Source organism: Giraffa tippelskirchi, chromosome 12 (assembly GCF_054371585.1).
Source record: "Giraffa tippelskirchi isolate mGirTip1 chromosome 12, T2T-mGirTip1v1.2.pri, whole genome shotgun sequence".
In the NCBI taxonomy this organism is placed as follows: Eukaryota; Metazoa; Chordata; class Mammalia; order Artiodactyla; family Giraffidae; genus Giraffa; species Giraffa tippelskirchi.
This window is the reverse complement of record NC_137286.1, coordinates 9,949,599-9,971,398: the sequence shown is the minus strand read 5'-3', so window position 1 is coordinate 9,971,398 and position 21,800 is coordinate 9,949,599. Positions and strand designations below refer to the sequence as shown.

General features: G+C 42.5%; 1 protein-coding gene across 16 annotated transcripts in view; it reads right to left on the bottom strand.

The window, feature by feature from the left end:
• Positions 1 to 2,066: 2,066 nt before the first annotated feature.
• The window catches only part of DICER1 (dicer 1, ribonuclease III), a 70,714-nt gene continuing 50,980 nt past the window's right edge, over positions 2,067 to 21,800 (bottom strand). For 6 of the 16 annotated variants that reach the window (XM_081550546.1, XM_081550543.1, XM_081550548.1 and 3 more), the window contains 9 exons: positions 21,432 to 21,537; positions 20,760 to 20,935; positions 19,041 to 19,824; positions 16,417 to 16,572; positions 12,448 to 13,342; positions 10,488 to 10,756; positions 7,151 to 7,313; positions 6,974 to 7,049; positions 2,067 to 6,628 (listed from right to left, as the gene is read on the bottom strand). In XM_081550546.1, the coding sequence (XP_081406672.1) occupies positions 6,463 to 6,628; positions 6,974 to 7,049; positions 7,151 to 7,313; positions 10,488 to 10,756; positions 12,448 to 13,342; positions 16,417 to 16,572; positions 19,041 to 19,824; positions 20,760 to 20,935; positions 21,432 to 21,537 (2,791 nt within the window). In that variant the 3' untranslated portion in view covers positions 2,067 to 6,462. Of the gene's footprint in view, positions 6,629 to 6,973; positions 7,050 to 7,150; positions 7,314 to 10,483; positions 10,757 to 12,447; positions 13,343 to 16,416; positions 16,573 to 19,040; positions 19,825 to 20,759; positions 20,936 to 21,431; positions 21,538 to 21,800 lie in introns of all 16 variants that reach the window. The other 10 variants (XR_014071372.1, XR_014071370.1, XR_014071375.1 and 7 more) reach the window with 3 other exon arrangements.

Genomic DNA, 21,800 nt, shown 5'->3' with positions numbered 1-21,800 from the left:
TACCGAAGGACAAATATTGCCTGATTCCACTTACATGTAAGTACCTAGACCAGTCAAACTCAGAGACAGAAAGTACTGATGTAATACAACGGGTCGATACTAAGACTGGGGTAAGGAAGGGACAGGAGTTAGTGTTTAATAGGGCCAGGGTTCAGGTTTGGGGTGAAGAAAAGTTCTGGAACCAGGTGGTGGTGATGGCTGCCTAACAATGTGAATGTACTCAATGAACAATATAGTCTAAACTTATGGTGGCTCTACGGTAACTGTTATGTGTAATTTGCCACAGAAAGAAAAAAAACCCAACAAGATCTACAAGTTGTTCCCACGTTGCCTTACACACAGGTCAGGAGCGCTCCTGGCTGCATGTCTGCCGTGAAGGCACCCCTTGCTCCTGGTGTCTCTGCAGGGGTCACAACTCTGTCCCCACCTCAGGGGGCTATGACCAGCATCTGCCGTTCCACCCAACACCTATATTATACGCTCATGGATCTGCAAAAAGAAAAAGTTCACTTCTTTCTGGGTCCTCTCCACGCACACCACTACCTGTCCGCTGACCTGCCTGGCCTGGCCGTGTCCCCTCTTCCAGCTACGGGAGGGGCCGGCCAGGGGGAGGGAGAGGGCTGTGGTCTCAGGCGTGGTCTGCACCACGCAGTGGATCCTGGGCAGTAACACCGACGTGGGCAAGCATACAACGCTGAACAGAAGTCCTCCGGAGGAAAACACACATATTGGAAGACAGCACGGAGATTCCTTAAAAAACTAGGAATAAAACTACCATATGACCCAGCAAGCCCACTACTAGGCAAAAACCCTGAGAAAACCAAAATTGAAAAAGACACATCTGCCCCAATGTGCACTACAGCACTATTTACAATAGCTAAGACACGGAAGCAACCTAGATGTCTATCAACAGACGAATGGATACAGAAGCTGTGGTACATATATACCATGGAATATTACTCAGCCATAAAAAGCAACACCTTTGAGTTGGTTCTAATAAGGTGGATGAACCTAGAGCCTATTACACAAAAAAACAAATATCACATATTAATGCATATTATTTGGAATATAGAAAGACAGTACTGATGAACCTATTTGCAGGCCAGCAGTGGAGATGCAGACATAGAGAACAGACTTACGGACACAGGGGCGGGGGGGGAGGAAGGAGAGGGTGGGATGGATGGAAGAGAGTAACATGGAACCATATACTTTACCATCTGTAAAATATAGATAGTCAATGGGAATTTGCCGTATGACTACTCAAACGGGGGCTCTGTGACAACCTAAAGGAGGTGGGATGGGTGGGAGGTAGGTTCAAGAAGGAGGGGACATATATATACCTATGGCTGATTCATGTTGATGTATGGCAGAAGCCAACACATTATTATAAAGCCATTACCCTTCAATTAAAAATAAATAAAATTTTCAAAAAACACGTACTTTTTCTCCTTCAGTTTAGAGAAGTCAGAGAGAGGGAAAAGGAAGAGATTAATTTAAACCCTTATAAAAGAAAATGGAATTTTTTTTTTCTCATTTTAAGAAACTTCTACTTGTCATCTTGATATTCCAGCCAAGTCATTCCTTTTAGTGTTTGGTTTACTGAGTTACGAAAAGGTTAGGCCAAAGCCTGAAATAACAGAATTCTTTCTTAACCGATAATATACTGAAGGTGTCTCCTAAAAATCTAGAAGCTTGAACATTCTGTCCATTTGACTTCAGAATAACTAAATTTACTTAAGGAATGTGTCAAACGTGTCATAAATAATTGAGGACCTGGAACCCATCAGTCAATGTGGCAGAATTGCAGAAAATCACACTGGTATTATTTAAGTCTGAAAAGAACAAGGCAAATGTTAGCCGATAACTCTACCAGCAGATGGGGTAGAACTCTACCAGCGCATGAAGTAGAACTTGGTAAACGACATTTTACCCTTTTAAAGGACACATTTTCAGGTGACCATGGAATCAAAACATTTTAAAGATAATTTCTGCTACAACTATCTAAGTGCTATCATCCACTCGAAATGAATCAAAACAAGAAAATAAAAAGTCAAAAGGACACAGAGTGAACAGACCATAACTTTATTGGAGATTTACTTGGCTACAATTATTACAAAAAAAAAACAAAAACAAAAAACGACTAAAGGTAATCGTGACCCTTAAGGTGCAGACTGCGAATTTCTGCAGCATGATTTCTGTATGAATGAATCACATCATGTTCCTTAAAAACAGCTGCAGCATGTGATGGTTAAGTATTTTATTGTCAATCAAATTACATGTGTTAGTCTTACTTGATTTTAGTCATTTTTCTTTCGTTTTATTTACAGCAGAAAAGCCAGAAATTTCACTTCCTGTTCACCTTTGCATTTTTGCTACGTAACCTGCTGCTGCAGTGAATTCTGAGTGCATCTAGAAAATTTAAATGGTGGGTGATGTCCAAATAAAAATGGACTAGAGGGAAAAAAACCCAAAAACACAATGATTAAAATATATTTACAAGTTAGTTTCAAAACATCATTTTCACCTCTAGTGGAAAATACAATAGTCTCAATGCAAATTCCCTAGGTATTGCTACTGGCAAATTCCAACAACTTTTAAAATCATTTCAATATTCTTGGTCTTAAACATATCTTAAAAACTTCTCATGTACAATATAAAATAAAGAAATTTATTTGGAAATAATTAAGTTCCTGAAAAGCAATCAGTGGTTGAAAAAATATACCTATTTAAATGTAATTAAAATAACCATATAGGTAATAAACAAGACATGAGTTTCAGTTCTGCAGCGAACACAAACTGGTTCAGGGCGCTAACAGAACTTCAGATGCAGATGAAATGAAGATATCAAGGTCTCAGTTTGGTGGCTTAAATGTTGTGTAAAAGGATTAGATACCCTAACAGAGCAAGATAGAAAGTTTTAAATCAACGGGGCCTGAAGACTGAACTGTGGTGGGTCTGCATCTCGATTAGTCTCTGCACTCTGCAGTCACCGGCCAATGTCAGGTAATGACTCAAAGAGCCAACTGCTGTGTGAATAATTGTACTTATGAACTGAACCAACAGAACCAGAGTAGCCTCCAGTCTCTTGCTACTTAGGCAGGGTAATTTGAATCTTTCTGAGGGTAAGCTATTATTAAGAGAGGAAAAATATTAGCATTTTAAAAGATAATTACAGGAGTGTTAGAGGTCGTTCTAAATTTAATCATTTCACATAACGTAAAAGAGAAAAGAAAAAGTTAACAAACATCTTCAAAACATAATTAAGAGTTAACAAATCTTTGTCATACTTTCACAAACAGTAAAAATGCCACAGACAAAAATGACCTATTTAAGTTGTGCAAGTATATGACACATTGCAGGCATTATAATTATCTTTTTTCAAATTCGGTATATCAAAACAGCAGCGAGGCCAAACCACATTTTTTCCTCTCAGTTAAGCATATTTTCCTTGAAATGAGGTAAAGCATGGTACCAAGTGCAATGCTTATCTGTGCTACATGAACAGAACAGAGGGGGGAAAAGCTATTACAAAACGCAGCATAGTCAGGACTGCTGAAAGTATTATTTAAAAAAAAAAAAATCAAAAAACATTTACAATGAAGGTTCATGCCAACTAACCTCCACACAATCATCGTAAGGAATTTCTGCAGTTGCTTCTCAAAACGTGCCTGCCCAGTCCTTCCCGCGTGTGCTGGCCGTACAATCACACCGCCCACCAGCGGGGCTTCCAGATCACACCGGGTCTCACATGGCAATCACAGGAACAAAAGGATGACAGACAAGGTGGTCAAGTGGGGTAACAGAGAGCAGTTTTTTTTTTTGTCCCTTAATTAATGGATGCGAAACATTTCAGTAAGCTAAACTGGGGGAAGTTTACAGCATTAAAAAATCAGCAGCACAAAAGCATTCATAACCATTTTGTATATCTACATCAGAGTTTTGATTTTTCAACTTAGGAACCAGGGGATCAGAGATTGCTTCAAAGTCTGAGTCACAAACTAAAATCAGCTACTGTCCTCCAACCAAAAGGAGAAAAAAATAATAATAATAAGCAATAGCTAAAGTCTGCTGTTGATAAAACATTTTGAATGGTAGCAGGAAATTTGAACCCCTGAGACTGTGTGACCTAATCTTACCCAAGTCTGAACTTTTTAGTATTAACAAAAAATACTCTTCTTAAGATTACAAAATATATTGAGGCATTTTTCTCCCAACGGGGATTGTAACTGTGAAACAATCTGATTTTGGTGCCAGGAGGCCAGAGGATGCCTCGACACTGGGATTAGTGCATTAGACACAATGCAAGGCCCTAAGCTCCTGGCAGCAGGTAGTTTATAATTATCAAGAGATTTGTGATACAGCTTTATCACGAATCACCCTCACAAGGAAAATTCATATCCAACCTTACTTGTTAAGTGTACACATTTACAGTTATGTAATTCAAGAAGCGCTTGGTTTTACATTGTCAGGAGATCTTACATGGAGGTGTCTTTAAAAAAACCAAATAGAAATCGAAGGTTCCAAATCAGAATTAAAATTTTAAAAAAACATGTCCACCCAAATAAACTTGCTCTAAAGCTCGTTTAGTAACTGAGATCTCAGTGGAACTTTAAGGTTGGAGACGACAAATCACGTGGGAGAAGCTGAATGCTCCCTTCACTCAGGTCTCCTTAGAAAGCAGAGCGGACAGGTTTCTGGGTGCACGCGTGCAGAGGTGTTTCTCTGGGGGTGGGTGGCGCAGATAAAGCGAGAAGTACAGTATTCGACTGCAATTCAAAATATCAATGCAGCATTATATGAGGCGTCACGTTCAGAATGATGTGCTGGAAATTACGAGACACCTCTGCTCAGCTTTCTTGAATTTCAAGCATAATTAAGGGGCAATTGCAGCAAAACTCTACTGGTACGTTGGTGGGAGTGCAAGACTGACCCACAGCTTTTAAAAAGGTAAATTAAGAGGTATTATAGTTACAGTGCAAAAAAAAAAAAAAAATTAAAATTTCAAGCATAATACATAAACATAGCACCAAATGGGGAGGGAAAAAAATGCATGCAAAAGAAAAGAACTGAGGTATTTAAGTGAAGAGTGCCTACAAGTCTAATTAAAGAAACTTAGGCAAATGCCTAAAAGTGTCTTTTTTCTTCCTTTTCCAAAGATGGAAACAATGAGCTAGTTTACCTAAATTAATGGCCTAAATCACAGACATATCAAAATTACGGCAGTTTATCGCAAACGTTAAACTTTCATGGCATTAACAGCACAGCTTTGGTAGGTGAAGTATGCATGCGACACTGTGGCAAGCACAGTAAGAAACGTGTGTGAGAAGACTAAGGGTAAGGTGCTCTGTTCTGCTTCTTTAGTAAGTGACCAATCCATTACAAGATCTGCAGCATATTTTAGGTGTGATATGTATAAAGTTTATTTTGTTAGAGCAACAGCCTACAGGCAAGGTTTATTTGCCACAATTTCCATCCGTGGAACTACCTAGCCGGAGGTTTCTAGTAAAAGTGGGTATTTAGCCAAAGATGATTCTTACGATGTATCTTTTAAAAAATCCATAGGTTACATATTCTGGTTTTGAAAATGTCTTCAGTACACCTGACAAAAATTCTCATATAATCCTGTCATTAGTTAGGTTACAGCTATACTAGTGAGTTGTTAAGTATCACGCTGTCTCAAGGTCTAATGCATAATAAACAGAATGAAGGGAATGTGAAACGGTATGTTCCAAAAAGATCAGAAGTGAAAGGATATCCACAAGGATTTTTACTTTTAAGGCAAGAACCTCTTTTATGCAAGACAACACGGCATGAGAAAACTAGAATGTGATCTGCCAACGTGCCGGCCAATGCTGACCAACAATCTGTCCCTTACTAGTGAGTGCAACAGCGACCGGGAAGCATCATCTTACGCGACACAACATGGAAAGGAGAGACAACACTGGCCCACTCCTCTCTCAAACCGCATCCCTCTACTCGGCTTATCGACGCCGCAGGGCGGGCTCTGCCACGCACGCTGATGGGTGCCCAGAGCTCTCAACAGAAGCCGGGGGAGCGGGGCGGGGGGTGGCTGTTCCAGGTTTAAGCTCCTTGGCCTCCTAACTCTAAGCAAAACCGACAGAAATTAAACTAAAATGAAACAAGACAAAAACTGTCAAGAATCACTTTGAACACTTGCGAAAATGTCATCGGTAAAGCACTCTCGTGATTTAAACAAAGCAGAAGTGAGGAAAGAAGACAAGAAAGATTGTGTTTGCGCAAAAAACTAAAACTACGGTTAGTTCCAAAATTTTTATACATAGGTTAAATGTTTTATTCCGTAATCTATCTTGTTATCAAACAAACTTGACGTTCTGCCTTCAACTCATTCCACTCACTATCAATTTTAAATCATCCTTTTCAACTTAAATATTTTCCACCTTAATTCTGCTCTTTTTGTTTTTTAATTTTATAAAGGGGTTTTCAGCTGTTGGAAACCTGAGGTTGATTAGCTTTGAGGCTTCGTAGGGCTCTTCTTGCTGCTGCAGACTTGGCGATCCTATAACTTCGGCCAACACCTTTGAACTTCCCCTTTCCGACCACTTCCACGGTGACCCTGACCTTGCCGTCGTAGGTTCTCTCAGCTGGGCTACAAAAAAAGCCAAGCAGCTCGGATCAGAAGTCAGAAGTATTTATTATTATTGTCAATCAGCACCGGGTATGTACTCTCAGGCTGAGAGTCCCCTGTACAGGCTGGCACCGCACAGAGGAAACGCGCGTTCTGACAGCCGCCCACTGCCAACAGATGGTGCTGCCACTTTCTTCTCACTTTCCAGGAACAAAAAGAGCCAGTCAATCGGCTGCAAATGGCAACCGCAGGACAGCACGTCCCAGTGTGAGTATTTCTTCAAAATTGTGAGCTTATGGCATCTCTGAGGACTTTCCCCCTTGTTTTTCAGTGAATTAACTCTCTTCCATGCACACTTTTGCTTACCTGAATTTGGCAGTTTCTGGTTCCATTTCAAGCAGTTCTCGCACAGGGGAACGGGGCACATTTGCAGAAAATTTTTCTGTAATCAAAATGAAAGAATAACGTGCTTAATACCCTTGTCTTTTTTTAAAGTTGCTTTTAATTGTGATTCTGCTTCTTTTGAAAGGGAGCCAACCGTACCGATCAGCGGCCGCATCATGGGATAGTACACCTGCCAGACCATCTCCAGCGACATCCCGCTGTCCATGTAAATGGCACCAGCAAGTGACTCAAAAATATCCCCCATGGCCTTCGGAACTTCAATATCCTCTTCTTTCTCTTCATCCTCCTCAGATCTCCTAAGCTATTATAGTGAGAAAAGAAACTCGTAAGCCAAAAGCCTCTTTGAAAGGCCGTCTCCAGAGATATTTTTCTTTTCTTGGATGTGACTCCTACTATCTCTTTAACAAGGGTAACAACATCAAATATTTACGACAGGCCAACCACACTGTAATGGGTCCTTTGTAAAAGCTGCTGCTGTGTCCGACTCTGAGAGCCCATGGCCTATAGCACGCCAGGCTCCTCTGTCCTCCACTATCTCCACGAGTTTCCTCAAATTCACATCCATTGCGTCCGCAACGCTATCCAACCATCTCACCCTCTGCTGCCCCTTCTCCTTTTGCCTTCAATTTTTCCCGGCATCAGGGTCTTTCCCAATGAGTCCCAACATTACCTTATCTTAAAAAAAAGTTTTTCACTTAAGGAAAAAAAGCCCTTCTCTATTTAGTATTCTGTATTCAACAAGGGGGAAAAAAATTACTTTTAAATAAAACCAAAGACAGCCCTAACACAAGCTGTAATAGTCAATAAATCTATGAAAAAAAATTTCAAATTCACTCACAATCACAGAACTGCACGCTGAAACAGCTCTACCCGCTGGCAGCTCAGCCTGGAGCCGGCAGGATCCTCATCCGTGCAGTGTGAGCAAGGGTGCACCCTGCTTTGGGGAGGGTAAACTGCCACTTTTTGACAGGGAAATTCTATTTGGAAGATATTTTCCTCCCAGCTCTCCTTTTATTAAACCACTTAATAAATGTTCACTATGACAGAGAACCTGACACACAGTAGGTATTCAAATTAATAGAATAAAAATTTACATATGTAGCAAATGCCTTTTAAAAGTTCCTAATTCTTTGATGTGGCAATTCCGTCTCCAGGAATTCATCTTAAGAGGGTAGCTGGATATTTAAGTATATTTATCACATACATGTTTATTAAAACCCTAACTAAAAATATGTTAAACATCCAGCCAAAAAGGAGCTTTTGAACACATTACACTTCAGCCATATATTCACTAGCATGTAGCCTACTGAAAGTCATAATCCCAATTAATAATGATTGGGGAAAGTCACCCACAGTATATTAAGTAAAAAGAACAGGGTATGCGTGATAGAATTTCATTTCATATGCTATATAAGTTTATGTCTATATACATTAGCAACAAAACATCACAAAATGATAATTTTGGTTATTTTATTTTATAAAATACAAATTACTTGTGAAAGAGAAATAAAAAGAAGGGGCAATAGTCATTTCTAAATGGATTGCTTAGCCACACAAAATTTTATACAATGGATTTATAATGCTGACTACTGGAAAAACAAGATAACTTATTGTTGTAGACAGGAATTTTAAAACTTAACCAGGTTTACAAGCATCTACTTGTGGCTCAGACAGTAAAGCGTCTGCCTGCAATGTGGGAGACCTGGGTTCAATCCCTGGGTTGGGCAGATCCCCTGGAGAAGGAAATGGCAACCCACTCCAGTACTCTTGCCTGGGAAATCCCATAGACAGAGGAGCCTGGTGGGCTACAGTCCACGGGGTCGCAAAGAGTCGAGCATGACTGAGCGACCTCCCTTTCTTTTTTTCACCAAGTCTCTTCTTTTACAAATGAGGAGACTGAGGCCCAGAAAGGTGAAGAGACTTTCTTAAGATCAAACAGTAAGTTAGAGAAGCCAGACCATGACATTCCCCATCACTTTTCCATAACTTCCACACATATGTTTATATAAACAAAGGGCAGGAAAAGAGTGAACAAAAACTAGCAAACGCCAGTATGTCCAACTGTCATCAAAAGGTAACTATCTTTTTTGACCAAGGATCTTAGTTCTCCAAGCAGGGACTCGAACCTGTGCCCCCTTCATTGGAAGCTCAGAGTCTTAACCACTGAATCACCAGGGAAGTCCAAAAGATAACTTTAGTTTTAGCTAATTTCACAACTTCTCCGCTCAAGTATTTCTACAGGAGGAGACTGGAAGCAATACTGAATGTATCTGAGATGGCTGTGACTTCTGGGCTCACTGCTGTGCCCCACCTCAGACCACGAATCTCGGAAGAGAGTACCAGGAGGAAGAGGGGAGGAAGGGGAGGGATGATAATAAAAGCTTTAACTAAGGTCAAAGCTTTTCTGGGGACTGGGGGATGGGCTGCACCTCTCTGGCATGCCTGAGTACCGGAAGCCCACGTGGGGGGCGGGTGCACCTCTCCTGACCCTCCTTCAGCACACCTGCCACCCGATTTACCGCCTGACCCTCTGCCCTGTGGCTCCACCTCCAAACCCAGGCTCCCCACGTCTCTCACAGGACGCCATGGAAGTACCCTCCTCCTTAACAAAGTCTGTGTAACTAACAACAGGGAGGTACACAGTCAAGAAAGAATAATTACAATGGCTACCAGAGTTATGAATGGATTCCATGAGTTCTCATAAGAAATCTATGGAAAGAACAAAGGAGTCGGAATGAGAAGAAAAAGGAGAGCGCTCTCCCGGGTACCCAGGTATGTGGATAGATGTTAGTGAAGAAGCAGAGGCCGGAAAGATCTCAGCAAAATCCTTTCCTACAAAACTTCAAAACAGTTCACACACATACACGAGAATTAGCTCCATCACCAAAAGGACCTTTGGCTGAACCTACAGTAGACGTCTCTCAAATTCCAGTGCTTAATATTTTATAAGTTTGCTTTTTAAATGAGATTTCCCCATTTCAAGTGAAGCAGGAAGTACACTGGTGATGCTTACCTGAGATACAGCAAATATTTCTGATCTATTTTAAACAGAGAGAAAGGACAGAATCCACCATGCCAAGCTCTCACTAAGGTTAAAGCTTTTTGGGGGACCGGGGGAGGGGCTGCACCTCTCTGGTGCGCCTGACTACCGGAAGCCCACACGGGGGGCGGGCGGGGGGCGCGGTAGACCTCTCCAGCATATCTGAATACCGGAAGCCCACATCAAGGACTGGGGATGAAGCTGCTGGAAGCCCCTGGCTCCTCCTCCTCACCAGAATGACCACAGTACCTGCGGCCAAGTTTAAAAGGGCTGCCTGAAGACTATGAGCCACATAGGTTTCCTGGAGAATGCAGAGTGTGCTGAGGACCACAACCCTGGCCTTCAGCTGGCTCTTTGGCTGGCTGTGTTGAGAAGCCTATAGTCGGAAGGCTTATTTTAAAGACCGAATTCGATGTATCTTGAAACAGCACTAACCTCAGAATCCATTCCTTGCATTTCATTCTTCTCGAGCTGAAACTGCACGAAATCATCGATGACGTGGAAGAGCTCAGGAGAAACGGCCTTAAAGTACTTGTGGTAGTCATACTTCACAGCCAACGATGCAAAGATGGTGTTGTTGACCAGAGCAGAGCGCAGGTCAGTCAGGACCCCTGGGGAGTGCTGCCGTGGGTCTTCATAAAGGTGCTTGGTTATGAGGTAGTCCAAAATTGCATCTCCCAGGAATTCTAAGCGCTGGTAACAATCTGAAAGAAGATTCCAAGGGAAGCCATGAGCGCCGGCAAAATCACCAACACGATTTCCAAATAATAACTCAGTTAAAGGATGGATTCCCCCAAGACTCAGTGAAAAGATTGTTACTGGCAGAGAGAGGGGTTTCATTTTCACATATATTCTTCAATGACAGACTTACTGAATGACATCCTACTGAAGCTTCTGGAAATTAAACTCTAATGGCAAATTAAGCACATTTCTGGTGTATAAATTGGGGTCATAAAACCCTTAAGTGGCCAAAAAGACTAACACTTGTTAAGAAAAAGGCATTTCCCAAGTGACACTATTTCACTGAACCCTTTTCCTGTGGCTGTCTGCTGACCAGGCAGGTGCTGGGGCATCATCCCTAAAGCCTCCATCACGATCGGCATCTAGCAACATCAGACCCTGCACACGTCCCCTCCCCACGCTCCGCTACCACCACTGGGCACTGTCCACTCACACTCTGGGAAGTGTGGGAGTGACACACACCTCACCAAGCCTGGGTTACATTTGTTACGTAAGATGACACTTAGTACAAGACCTTCTTCTCAACTTGAATGAAGAATGGTGAATCTGACACAAACCAAGAAGGGGAGCAGCGGGGGTGATAAGAGACCTTGAGCAAAAATGGTCAGTGTCAAAATGTGAGACCTTACCGACACTGACCAACACCTCTGTTCTCTCACACTGATTTAAGAGGAGCCGTTCAACTGTAGAAACCGAGGTGGGAACACATTAAGTGAGCGGCCCCCTCATGCCCAACAAGCTGAGAAGCAAGGGCCGGGACAGAATAGAATCCAGGGCTCCTTCCAGTGGAGTGCGGTAGAAAACCAGGCCTCATTTCTTCTCCACAAAGAAAAACAGGTTTTAGTTTCACCAGTGTTTCTAGTCCAGAGCCAGATAATTTTTCACTTTTGGTTTTACATTCTTCTGATCATCTTAACCTACATTGTTTTTCTTATACAAACGTTATACTCAGCTTTGGTTTTCTGAATTCAAGTGCTTATGACTCTGACATAGGAAAAAAAACTGACAGACTCTCGCCGTTTCACAACCTGAAGCTGGTTTTGGTTTTAGGCGCCTATTCTCCCTTCTAATCGAATGGACTGGGAGTCGATTAAATAAAGCAAAGAAAGAATCATGGAGCTTACTGCAAAGCAGAAGGTGACAGAGCAAGGGCGGTGAAACCTTCCTGTGATAAGCATTTCTTTTAATCTATTCCTCTTTAGACTTTAAAAGACCTTAAGAGAGGGGCCTTTTTGTTCAGCGAGAACAATAAAAAGACGTGGAGACACACCCAGGATATAGGAATAAATTATTTAAGAACCTGAAGCAGCAGTGACTGGACACCATAAAGGCAGTGGGGTAGGAGAAAATGGCAAAAACACATCACAATACTAAGGCTCAAATCTAACTATGCTGCACATAAAATGACAGATACACGAGTCGCTAAGACAGCTCTGCTCCCAACTATCAAAGTTTAGGGAACAGTGTATGCACCCAGAAAGATGAGGGAAAAAAGGACTGCTTTCATTTTCCTGCACTTCCTCCCCCCGCCGTGCATATTAAGCTCTACGGCTGTACACACACAGATTATTCTCTTTACATTATTTTACGGGTCGATCCAATTAACACCCGGTCTCCTTTTCAGAGCAGTGAGCTGTGGTCTGGGGCTCCTTACCCGTGATCGTATTGTAGTGGTAGGAGGCGTGTGTAAAAGCCTGTAGAAGGTAAGCCTTATTCTTGAATCTGTAGTTGATTTTCTTTTCGAAATTTTCAAAACCCGAGATCAGGTGACGCAGTGTCCTGTCTGCATCGGGGTGATCAAACATACACCTCGGGGGGATCTTCAAACACCCATACTCCAAGTCTTTCAACACAGAGCCTCGGGAGCCGGCTCCAGAGGCGGCCGCACGGCTCCCTGAAAGGTTCTTTTGTTGGCTGGTGAAATTCTCCCTGGTCGGGCACATGGCCTTTTCCCGATCAGTCCTTTTAATTACCGGGAGCACCTTCAGCCCCAGCGAACAGAGGAAAAGCTGAGCAGCCCTCTCGCCACAGCTGGTTAAGTAGCAGCCCAGCAGGGCCTCCACGCAGTCGGCTATGCTTTTGTCGGCGATGCACTGCTCGGTGTGCAGGTCGTAGGAGATGGACTGCTTCCCCGTGTCGACACCGCAGTTTTCTTCTGACGGATTCCAGAACCCCACCACGAAGTCATCCTCTTCGACAGCTTTGCTCGGGTCCAGATAGCACATCGCGTCCCACGAGCTGTAGTCGAAATCCTCAAAATCGGATGACAGTGGCAGGCTACCCAGGGAGGACTTTTTGGGCATTTTCCACTCGTATGCGGAATCGGTGGCGGAGAAAGGAGAAAGCGAGATTTTCCTGACGAAAGCCCCTGACCCCATCAGCATGCTGTCTATGAACCTGATGTGCTCCTGATCGTACTCCAGGAAGTCGTCCTCGTCATCGGCTTCCTCCTTGGGAGCCCTCCACATCAGGTCCTCCTCCTCCTCCTCCTCCTCCTCCTCCTCCAAGTCCTCGTCCAGCTTGCCATTAGCCAGCACGCAGCCTTTTGTCTGCAAGAGGGGGAATGGGGAAGCAGGGGAGACATAGCTGCTGTTTTTAAAAGGGTTTGAGACTCAATAAAAGCAAGGGTTATGGATAATTTCAAATGACAACCACAAATACTAAAAGGCAACTTTCAAATCATGCCCATTTGTTTTCAATTAACATAAAATAAGTTATTTAATCATATAAACAAAGTAAAACATGTTCTTTGAATCTTCATTTTCTAAGTTATAAAATGACCTTTATCTAGTATGAAGCTTCAAGTTAAGGATTTTATACATGGATATAAAGTTTAAAATTAAGGCTCACAAGGCAAAACTTCAGCTAAGAATTATAACTCTGGCAAGATACACAATGAAAGCTCTCATATGCCGATCACAGAGCTCTTCGATTTTGCTGACAAAGTTTAAAAAATTTTTTTAAAGATTTTCAAATTAACAAAATTAAATTCCAGGTGTAGAAAAAGCATAACTTCTGCAATTCAGTAAGAGTATAATATATAAACAGATAAAGTTATTTTCTTTATAACATTAAAAATGTACACTGGGGCTTCATGATGAAGTTTTTGTCCCTATTGCCACTTCAAATCAAAGCACATTCGCTACAAGGTAAAACTAAACTGCCTCGCTTGGAAACTAAAAGTGATCACTATGAACTAAGCTATGAATTTGAGAAATTATGCTTTTCCCTTCAGGGTAACAGATTATAGCATAACTGACAAAAATAGAAGACAATTTAGACTAACATGAAACACAACAATCCAATTTCTGTCAGAAGGTCTTTGCTAATTCCAGTTTCTCTGGCAAAAGCTTATTTGTGAGTGACAATCTTAATAATGGGCCAGGATTCAGTAACCATGGAACTTTTCGGCGATGCTAGAAAGACACCAAATTTCTGTTGTGCAGTGGGGAAAAAAAAAGAAAACAAACAAGACTTTACTTGGGGAGAAAGGCAGAAGGGTGTGCTTCAATTTCGACTTTGCAGAGTATTATGACAAAAAGGTTTTCAAGCTTTCTGTGGAGCATTTTTTTCAAGAGAGATACAAACAGTGCATTTGTCTGAAAAGAAATAAGTGCAATGAACCAAGCCATGTATCTACAACTATCTTTCTTTATATTTTTTGATTAAAAAGTTTATGATTTCTTTTCAAGAATAAGGAAGAACACCAAAAAAATAAAAATAAAAAAGCTATAATGGTGGACACCTCTAGGGACTATTACCTCATAAAAACCTTATACTTTCCCAGAGTAACATGAGATGTTTTTGACTATCTGGTCTGTAAGGAGTGGGCAGGGGGGGGGCAAATTCTGATTTAAAAAAAGACAGTAATATTTTCATTAAAAAAAATCCTTACATATCTTTAGTAAGATGCTACCATAACCAAAAATTGGCAAAGTGCAAAAAAGGCCGGGGTTTTATCAACAAATAAGCTGTGTGATCTTGTGCAAAGTTCTTTAACGTCTCTGGGTTTCGTTTTTTTTATCTGCAAAATAGTGGGATTCTACCTCACTAAATGGTTTCCAGGAGCACTTCAAGCTCTTTAAGAATAAGCAAAAAAACACTAGCAAGAAACTGTTTGCTCTCACAGTTCAAGTCCACTTTCCACCTAAGCTATTCCTACCTTTGGCATCTGTACACAAAGCTTGCATGTAAACCTACTGGCTGAGCAGCGAAGCAGGCAGAATAGGAGTGGATCAAGCACAAGCTTCCCAATATTATATAACAGTCTGTTTCAAGAAGCATAAATTATTAAATAAAAACATAAACAGTATTTTAATGCAATCTAAGAACCAAAGTACCAGGCCATTTGAAATGCTAAGGAAAATAAATAAGAATTTTATGTTGTATCTTTAAAAAAAATTTTTTTTTAAATTAAAAGGACATGCTAACATCACCTTTATGCTTAAAAAAAGTTTTTAAAGAACCAATGATACTATGAAACTATTTATAAGGCAGGATAAGTGTTTCTGGAATTTTTGTCATAGACATGCAAGATTTTCTCTGAAGTTCTCAAAATCATACACACTTTCCTCTAAGCTTCTACTTCTAAATTAATAACATATATAATTTTTCTAACCCAACTTGCATTAAAACACTCAATGCTCTGCCAGGTAAGCCCAATTTCTGTAAAAAGTCAAATACTGCACAAGTATAAAAAATATACTCAGTGAATAGGTAAAAAACCAAAACAGAGTCACCGAGCATGCTACCTGGAAAAGCTTAAAGGCAGATTATCCAGGACACACATGTCAGAAAGATGAGAGAAAAAAATACATACAGAAAACATAACTTGTGAAAGAAACGGTATTCTCATTGCTGATCTGAAGTAAAAATGAAGTAACAATTAACCAGTTTATCATTAACGCAAAATAAATGTCTGAAAAATGAAACTGCTGGCAAGATGGCCTCCCAGCCAACCGCACTGGACGGCCGGCTTCCACAGCTCCGGGCTCCCAGGCCCTGCGAGCTGCCCTCTGGTGGCCTTCCAGACGAGACAAAATGAAACAGCAGCAGCTAACGTTCGGAGACTTCTCTTAAGTTGTTGGCAAGATTTAAACTATTTCCAGGAAACTACAACCTTTACATATTTTTATTTTTTTAAGGTCACAAGAAGAGAAACAGTCCTGAGGAAGCCTTGAGCTGCAAAAGCAAGATTGTACTGAAATCATTTCACAGACAGATTGGAGATTACAGGCTACTGAAAAGTCATTTCACTGAACAGAGCTAAAGGTCTATGATAAATCATAATCTGCAATATTCAAGTGAAATGTCACCGAGTTAAGCCTTTTTTTTTTTTTTTGAACCACAACACCAGATACTCTTTTGCCTTTGGCAAGGAAACTGTTCTCTATCACAGTGACAACACTGTTCTAAATTCAATGAAAAGAAATTAATTTACTATATAGAATTTCTCCTCTGTTATAAACACACTGGGGAAAAGAAACAAAAACTTAATAGAACAAGACTCTGCCCCCTCACCAGAACATAACCCACCCCGCTACCAGAACATAACCCACCCAGCTACCAGAACATAACCCACCCCGTCACCAGAACATAACCCACCCGGCTACCAGACACTCACCATATCATCTTTTCCCCATTTCTCTGCGTTGCTTTTGTCTTGATTTACTACGTAACCAGGAGGAAGCCAATTCACAGGGGGGTCAAATATGGACACCACCATGCGGCTGGGCAGCCCTTTCTTTTTTCCAAGCCGATACAGATTGCAGTTGCTGACCTGTAGCAGAAAAAAATTTATGCGACACTTATCCATAAACAATCGCTGTGGAAACTCATGTAAGATAATTAACGTAATTTTTAGCTAAAGATTCTTCATATTCCATAACTAGTCATCAGTTATACAGACTGCACAATTTTTCTACCTATTCATGACAGGAAATATTAAATTCTCATGTAATCTGATGATATAAAATTCAAATTGCTGATTGGCGCTATCAAAATAGAAAATAATTGAAATCCACCAAGTCCAAAATGTACCAATATTCTCAGTGAAATAAAAGGCGGAAGTACCACAAACTGTAGCTATAAAATAAAAACCAGCACTGAACTGAACTAAAATAATTTTTTAAGTTCCTTGAACCTAAATTATAAATATATTTCGACTACAATGCTTTCCCAGATATTCTTTTGTTTTGGACATTTCAAGATATTTTAACTATTTTAAAACAGAGCAAAGGTAATAAAGAGAAATTCCATGTTTACTGACGTCAATAAACCAGCTTTACTGTCTTCCCCCGGGTCTGTCTTTTCTAAGGCCTTCAGCTCCTTCATAGTTTACTCAAATTGTTGTGTCTCTACCTAGTTTAAAACTAGGTCTAAAACTGTCAATCTCATTTTCCAAAGACTGGGTTCCTTTCTGTGGAAGTACTTCATGAGTTCCTTTCCCCCATGTAACTCAACACCCCTGAACAAGCACCCATGCTGGAGAGGCACTGGTTGGGATGTCAGACAGAGACGTGGTCCCTGCCTGCGGGACGGGGGGCAGAGCCCCCCAAGGCTCACTCCGGCCGAAGGGTTCTCCCACGCCGCCCTCATGGTGTAGGTAGACCCTGGTTTCCCTCCCCACGCTGTGGGACCACAGCATCGCAGGCGCCAACGAGAGGATAAAGCACGACGGGCGCTTGGATGGAAATTACAAAGTCAGCGGAAATGGTCCGCAGGATGGAGGAGAAGGAAGGAAGAGCTCCGTAAGGGCCCACGGGAAGCACGAGGTGGGGGGGCCACGTTCACATGGAACACAAGGCGGGCGGCGGAGCGGCAGCAGCAGGTGTGTGCAGGCCTGGGAAAGACAGCCGGGGAGGCCGCCGGGCCACGGCAGGCTGGGGCGGGCACGCCGAAGGGCCTTCAGCACCCCGCTGCGGAGTGACAAGGACCTCCGCAGCAAGTAAGGAGTCAGAGCTTTCTGAGCAGTGGGATGGAAGAACTTTCAAGACGGAAAATAATTTCTTTCCTACCTAAGAGAATGAGGTTACTTTCTACTCACTCTCAACCTGTGCAACCACCCCTGGGAAAGCTCGTTTGTTCTCAATTAGCACTCTTACAAAGATGATTCCCCCAGACTGCATCTAAGTCCTAAATTCTTAATTACCTGAACATTCTACCACCAAGTCCATGAAGTCCGAAAGCCCTACACTTCACATTGACTCTGACACTCCTGCCTTCCCCCGCACTGGCCCCATCACGGCCTCAGAGCCCGGCTGCTCTGGGGGTTACTCCCACAGCAAGCACCCTCTTTACTTAAGGAGGCTGCAGGGAAGAGTGTGGAAGGCTGTGGGCTCCAGCCTCAGCCATGCTCCTGGCCATCCCAGAGCAGCCAGGTGAACCGCACGAGCTGACAAAACTCTCTAAGCAAGAGTTTTCTCATCTGCAAGATGGGGCCGCGTCATCATCTACCTCTCAGGGGTCCGCTGAGAAGACTGGATGGAGAGCGCCTGTGGAGCGCTCAGTGCAGTGCCGAGCACAGAGAACAGCAGGGGGAGGTCGGTGCAATGGTCAAGAGCAAGGGCTCTAAAGCTGGACTGTCTAGGCCATGCCACGTACTTCCACACTTTTGACTGCTGTCATGGTTTATTCACCGAGTGCTGACACGCTCTGCCATCTGCTCCCTGTTTACACACTATAAACGCACGTCCTTCCATTAACACCTTCCCTGATCACATGTGACAGTTCTTCCTTCCAAGTGCTCAGCAGTTTCGTGTGTTATGTGCCAAGCAGGTACCTGGGGCCTTGTGATCCCTCTCTCATCATCATTTAAATATTTATCCTCATTACTTTTCTTCTCTGAATCTTAATTCCACACTACATTTAGTGTTACTCCTGCGTGGGGCTTCCCTGGTGGTTCAGCTGGTAAAGAATCTGCCTGCAGTGCAGGAGACCCAGGTTCGATCCCTGGGTCGGGAAGATCCCCTGGAGAAGGGAATGGCAACCCACTCCAGTATTCTTGCCTGGGAAACCGCATGGACAGAGGAGCCCAGCAGGCTACAGTCCATGGGCTCGCACAGAGTCGGACACGACTGAGCACCGAACACCTTCCTTTTCCCATGCACGTGCACCAGGAGCCCCCGCTGCCCTGTCGGGTGTGGCGGCCCCCGCGGCAGGACTCTGCTCATCCTCTGGATCCTGGATGCTGGAAGCCACCCTGAGTAATTCCTCTAACTGCACAAGGGTTAAAGGATGGCTCCTTACCTTTTTGCTTCTCATGTAGGAAAGGCGGCCCTCGTGCGCATCGGGGTAAGTACAGAAGAGATACGTGGTGATGGCGTGCTTCAGGAAGGAGTCGCCAAGCATCTCGAGCCGCTCCAGGTTAAATCCATCGCTAGCGTTCGAAAGGGTCAAAGCCTGAAGAATGAGCCCAGGGTTGGGGCCAAGCGTCCTCGAGGAGTACCCAGGAGAAGGGCTCTGCTCAGAAGCCGTCCTGTCCGGGGGCGCCTCCCCAGTCTCTGTAGTACCAGGCACGGCGGCCGTCACGGGACTTCCATCTGAGGTAGATGTGTTAGCATTTCCATCAAGGTATTTATTACTCAGTAGAGTACATTCATCGCTGGGCTTGGGCTGGTTCTCGTAATTGTATAAATTCTGAATGGGATATGAGGTAGTTGGTTGTACAGGTATTTCCTGCTTGTAGTAATTCAGATGGTTTCCTTGGCAAAAGTCTCTGTTAGCTAAATCGTAACTGCCATTGGCAAGACTTTTATTGTAAGAAAGACCATTAATTGCTGTAAGATCTGTTGAAACTTCAATTTGGAGCTTACCAGGTGACTCGCTGAACAACGTTCTGCAGTTCACAGACATTTGGTCATGATTTTCTAGAGGGGAGGTTCTATTAGCACCTTGATGTGCAGCATTTTCAGGGACGACAATTGTGCTGTGTTTACAGTAATTCTCATTTTCAGCTGAAGAGGAGTTAGCAATTGAGATGAAAGATTTGCTGTCGATAGATTTTTTCCACCCGAAGTCTAAGTTAGGGTATCTGCAAAGACATTTTTTTTTATAACTTTTCATCAGACCCTTCAAAGAGGCTAGGCTTAGAGTAAGCACAATCTGAGTAAAAGTTAAATAAAGATCAGTATAAATATATTCGTACCTTAGAAGAGAAATAAGGTTCCAAGGCAGACATCAGCACTACTGGGAATTCTTCACAACATAAACCACACAGTGGGACATGGTTCTCTGCCCTGGTTTATTCCCAGCCCCACAGCGATGTGTGGGGCTGAGTTCATGAAGCCTGGGGTCAGCCTAGCGGACCCAGGGCCACAGACTGCACGCGCTGGGATTCCAGGCCAGCCGGGTGACTAGCTGGGGAATTTTGAATAATTTACTCAATGTCTCTTTACCTTAGCTACCATCCCTGGAAGAGGAACCAATAATTCCTGCCTCATAGGACTGTCCTAAAGATGAAATCATCTAACATAAGCTATAGCGCTTAAACCAGTGTTTGACACTGTTTCCTCAGTTCCTGAACCAACTTGCTCCTGCCAACTGGATAAGAAAAATGAATTTGAGTGAGTAAACCAGTAACTTCCTTAGAATGCAGAGACTGACTAGTGAGAAGAAAACAACTGAAGACAACACACTGAGGCAACTGCTCTTTAACACGTATTCGATTTATACAAGAGGAAGAGCCTTACAATGTCAGCCCTGTGACAAACAACTCTTTTCATTTTTACTTGAACTGCCACCACTGGAAAGGGAACAACTGGTTTTGATCTTAGGCTCTCCTCTCCCTCTGAGCATCTGCAAACAATGACTCAATATACAGATGTTCACTTAGGAGTCAAATGATGCATCTATTTCAGGTATTAAAATAGATACCTACATTTTCTAATCTTTGAAAAAATTATTCTACATAAAATTAAAATGGGATTTCACGAGCTGTGTTCTTTCTGACCCACGGCACAGGCATACCTAAAATCCACAGGAAGTGATCTGACTCCCACACCAGCATCGCTGGCTGTCTGGGCTCTGAGCTCCTCTGCAGTCAGAAGGCAGTGAAGGCGGTAAAGTATGCTGGGGAGACAAACGGCTTTTCTCCACAGTGATGCTGGAATTGGATGTATAGCACAGAGTTCTGGAACCAGTATCTGCGAGTGAGCAAAACATGTGGAAAAATGTAAATTGTAGAGAAGTAAATATAAAGCAAGCACACAAGAGAATAAAAAATAAAACTTAAAAATCAATTTCACTGATGAATAAAGACAAAAATCGAAACACTAGCAAAATCTTATTTTTAGAAATGTTTTAAAAAATAACCCTTTAAGGAAAACAGGATTTATCCTAGGCTTTCATGATATAATTGCTACCAGTGGACCAAGTGTAAAAGCCAAACCTCTCACGCTTACCAAAAAGACATTCATCGTGTTGAGGTTTGACAGAAACAACGAAATTCTGTAAAGTAACTAATTAATTAGAAAAAAAGACATTCAAATCAAGTCAATATGCCACATTAATTAAAGCAAAACAAAACCTAAGGGTTGGGCAACTTCCAAAAAACTCACTAGTCACTCAATTCACTTGGTAACATAAAATTCAAGCATCTTTTAAAATACTAAGTTATGCTAGCGACAGTGAACTCGCTACCTGTTTATTCTGCAGGCTTTCCCACTTGGCTTTCCTCTTCTCAGCACTGCTTAGAGGAAGAGCTTTCCCCTTCTGATTCAAATGGCGAGGTGTCAAAAGATTAAGTCTAGAAAAATTTCAAAATAATCTTATCAAACAGACAAAAACAAGTTCACTCTGACAGCGGCTCTACGACTTTAGGGGAGCTCACTGGGAGAGCTCATTCAAGCTGCAGACCCTGGGCAGACTCTGGACAACTGTGTGTGCCAAGGACCTCCTGAGTTCAGGGTCTACATACCGGTGGGTCGCAGAGACCACGAACCTCCACATCTGCCTACTGACCTCAGGAAACTGGCACAGGTACAATCCAAGTGCCATCTCTGGAGTGCC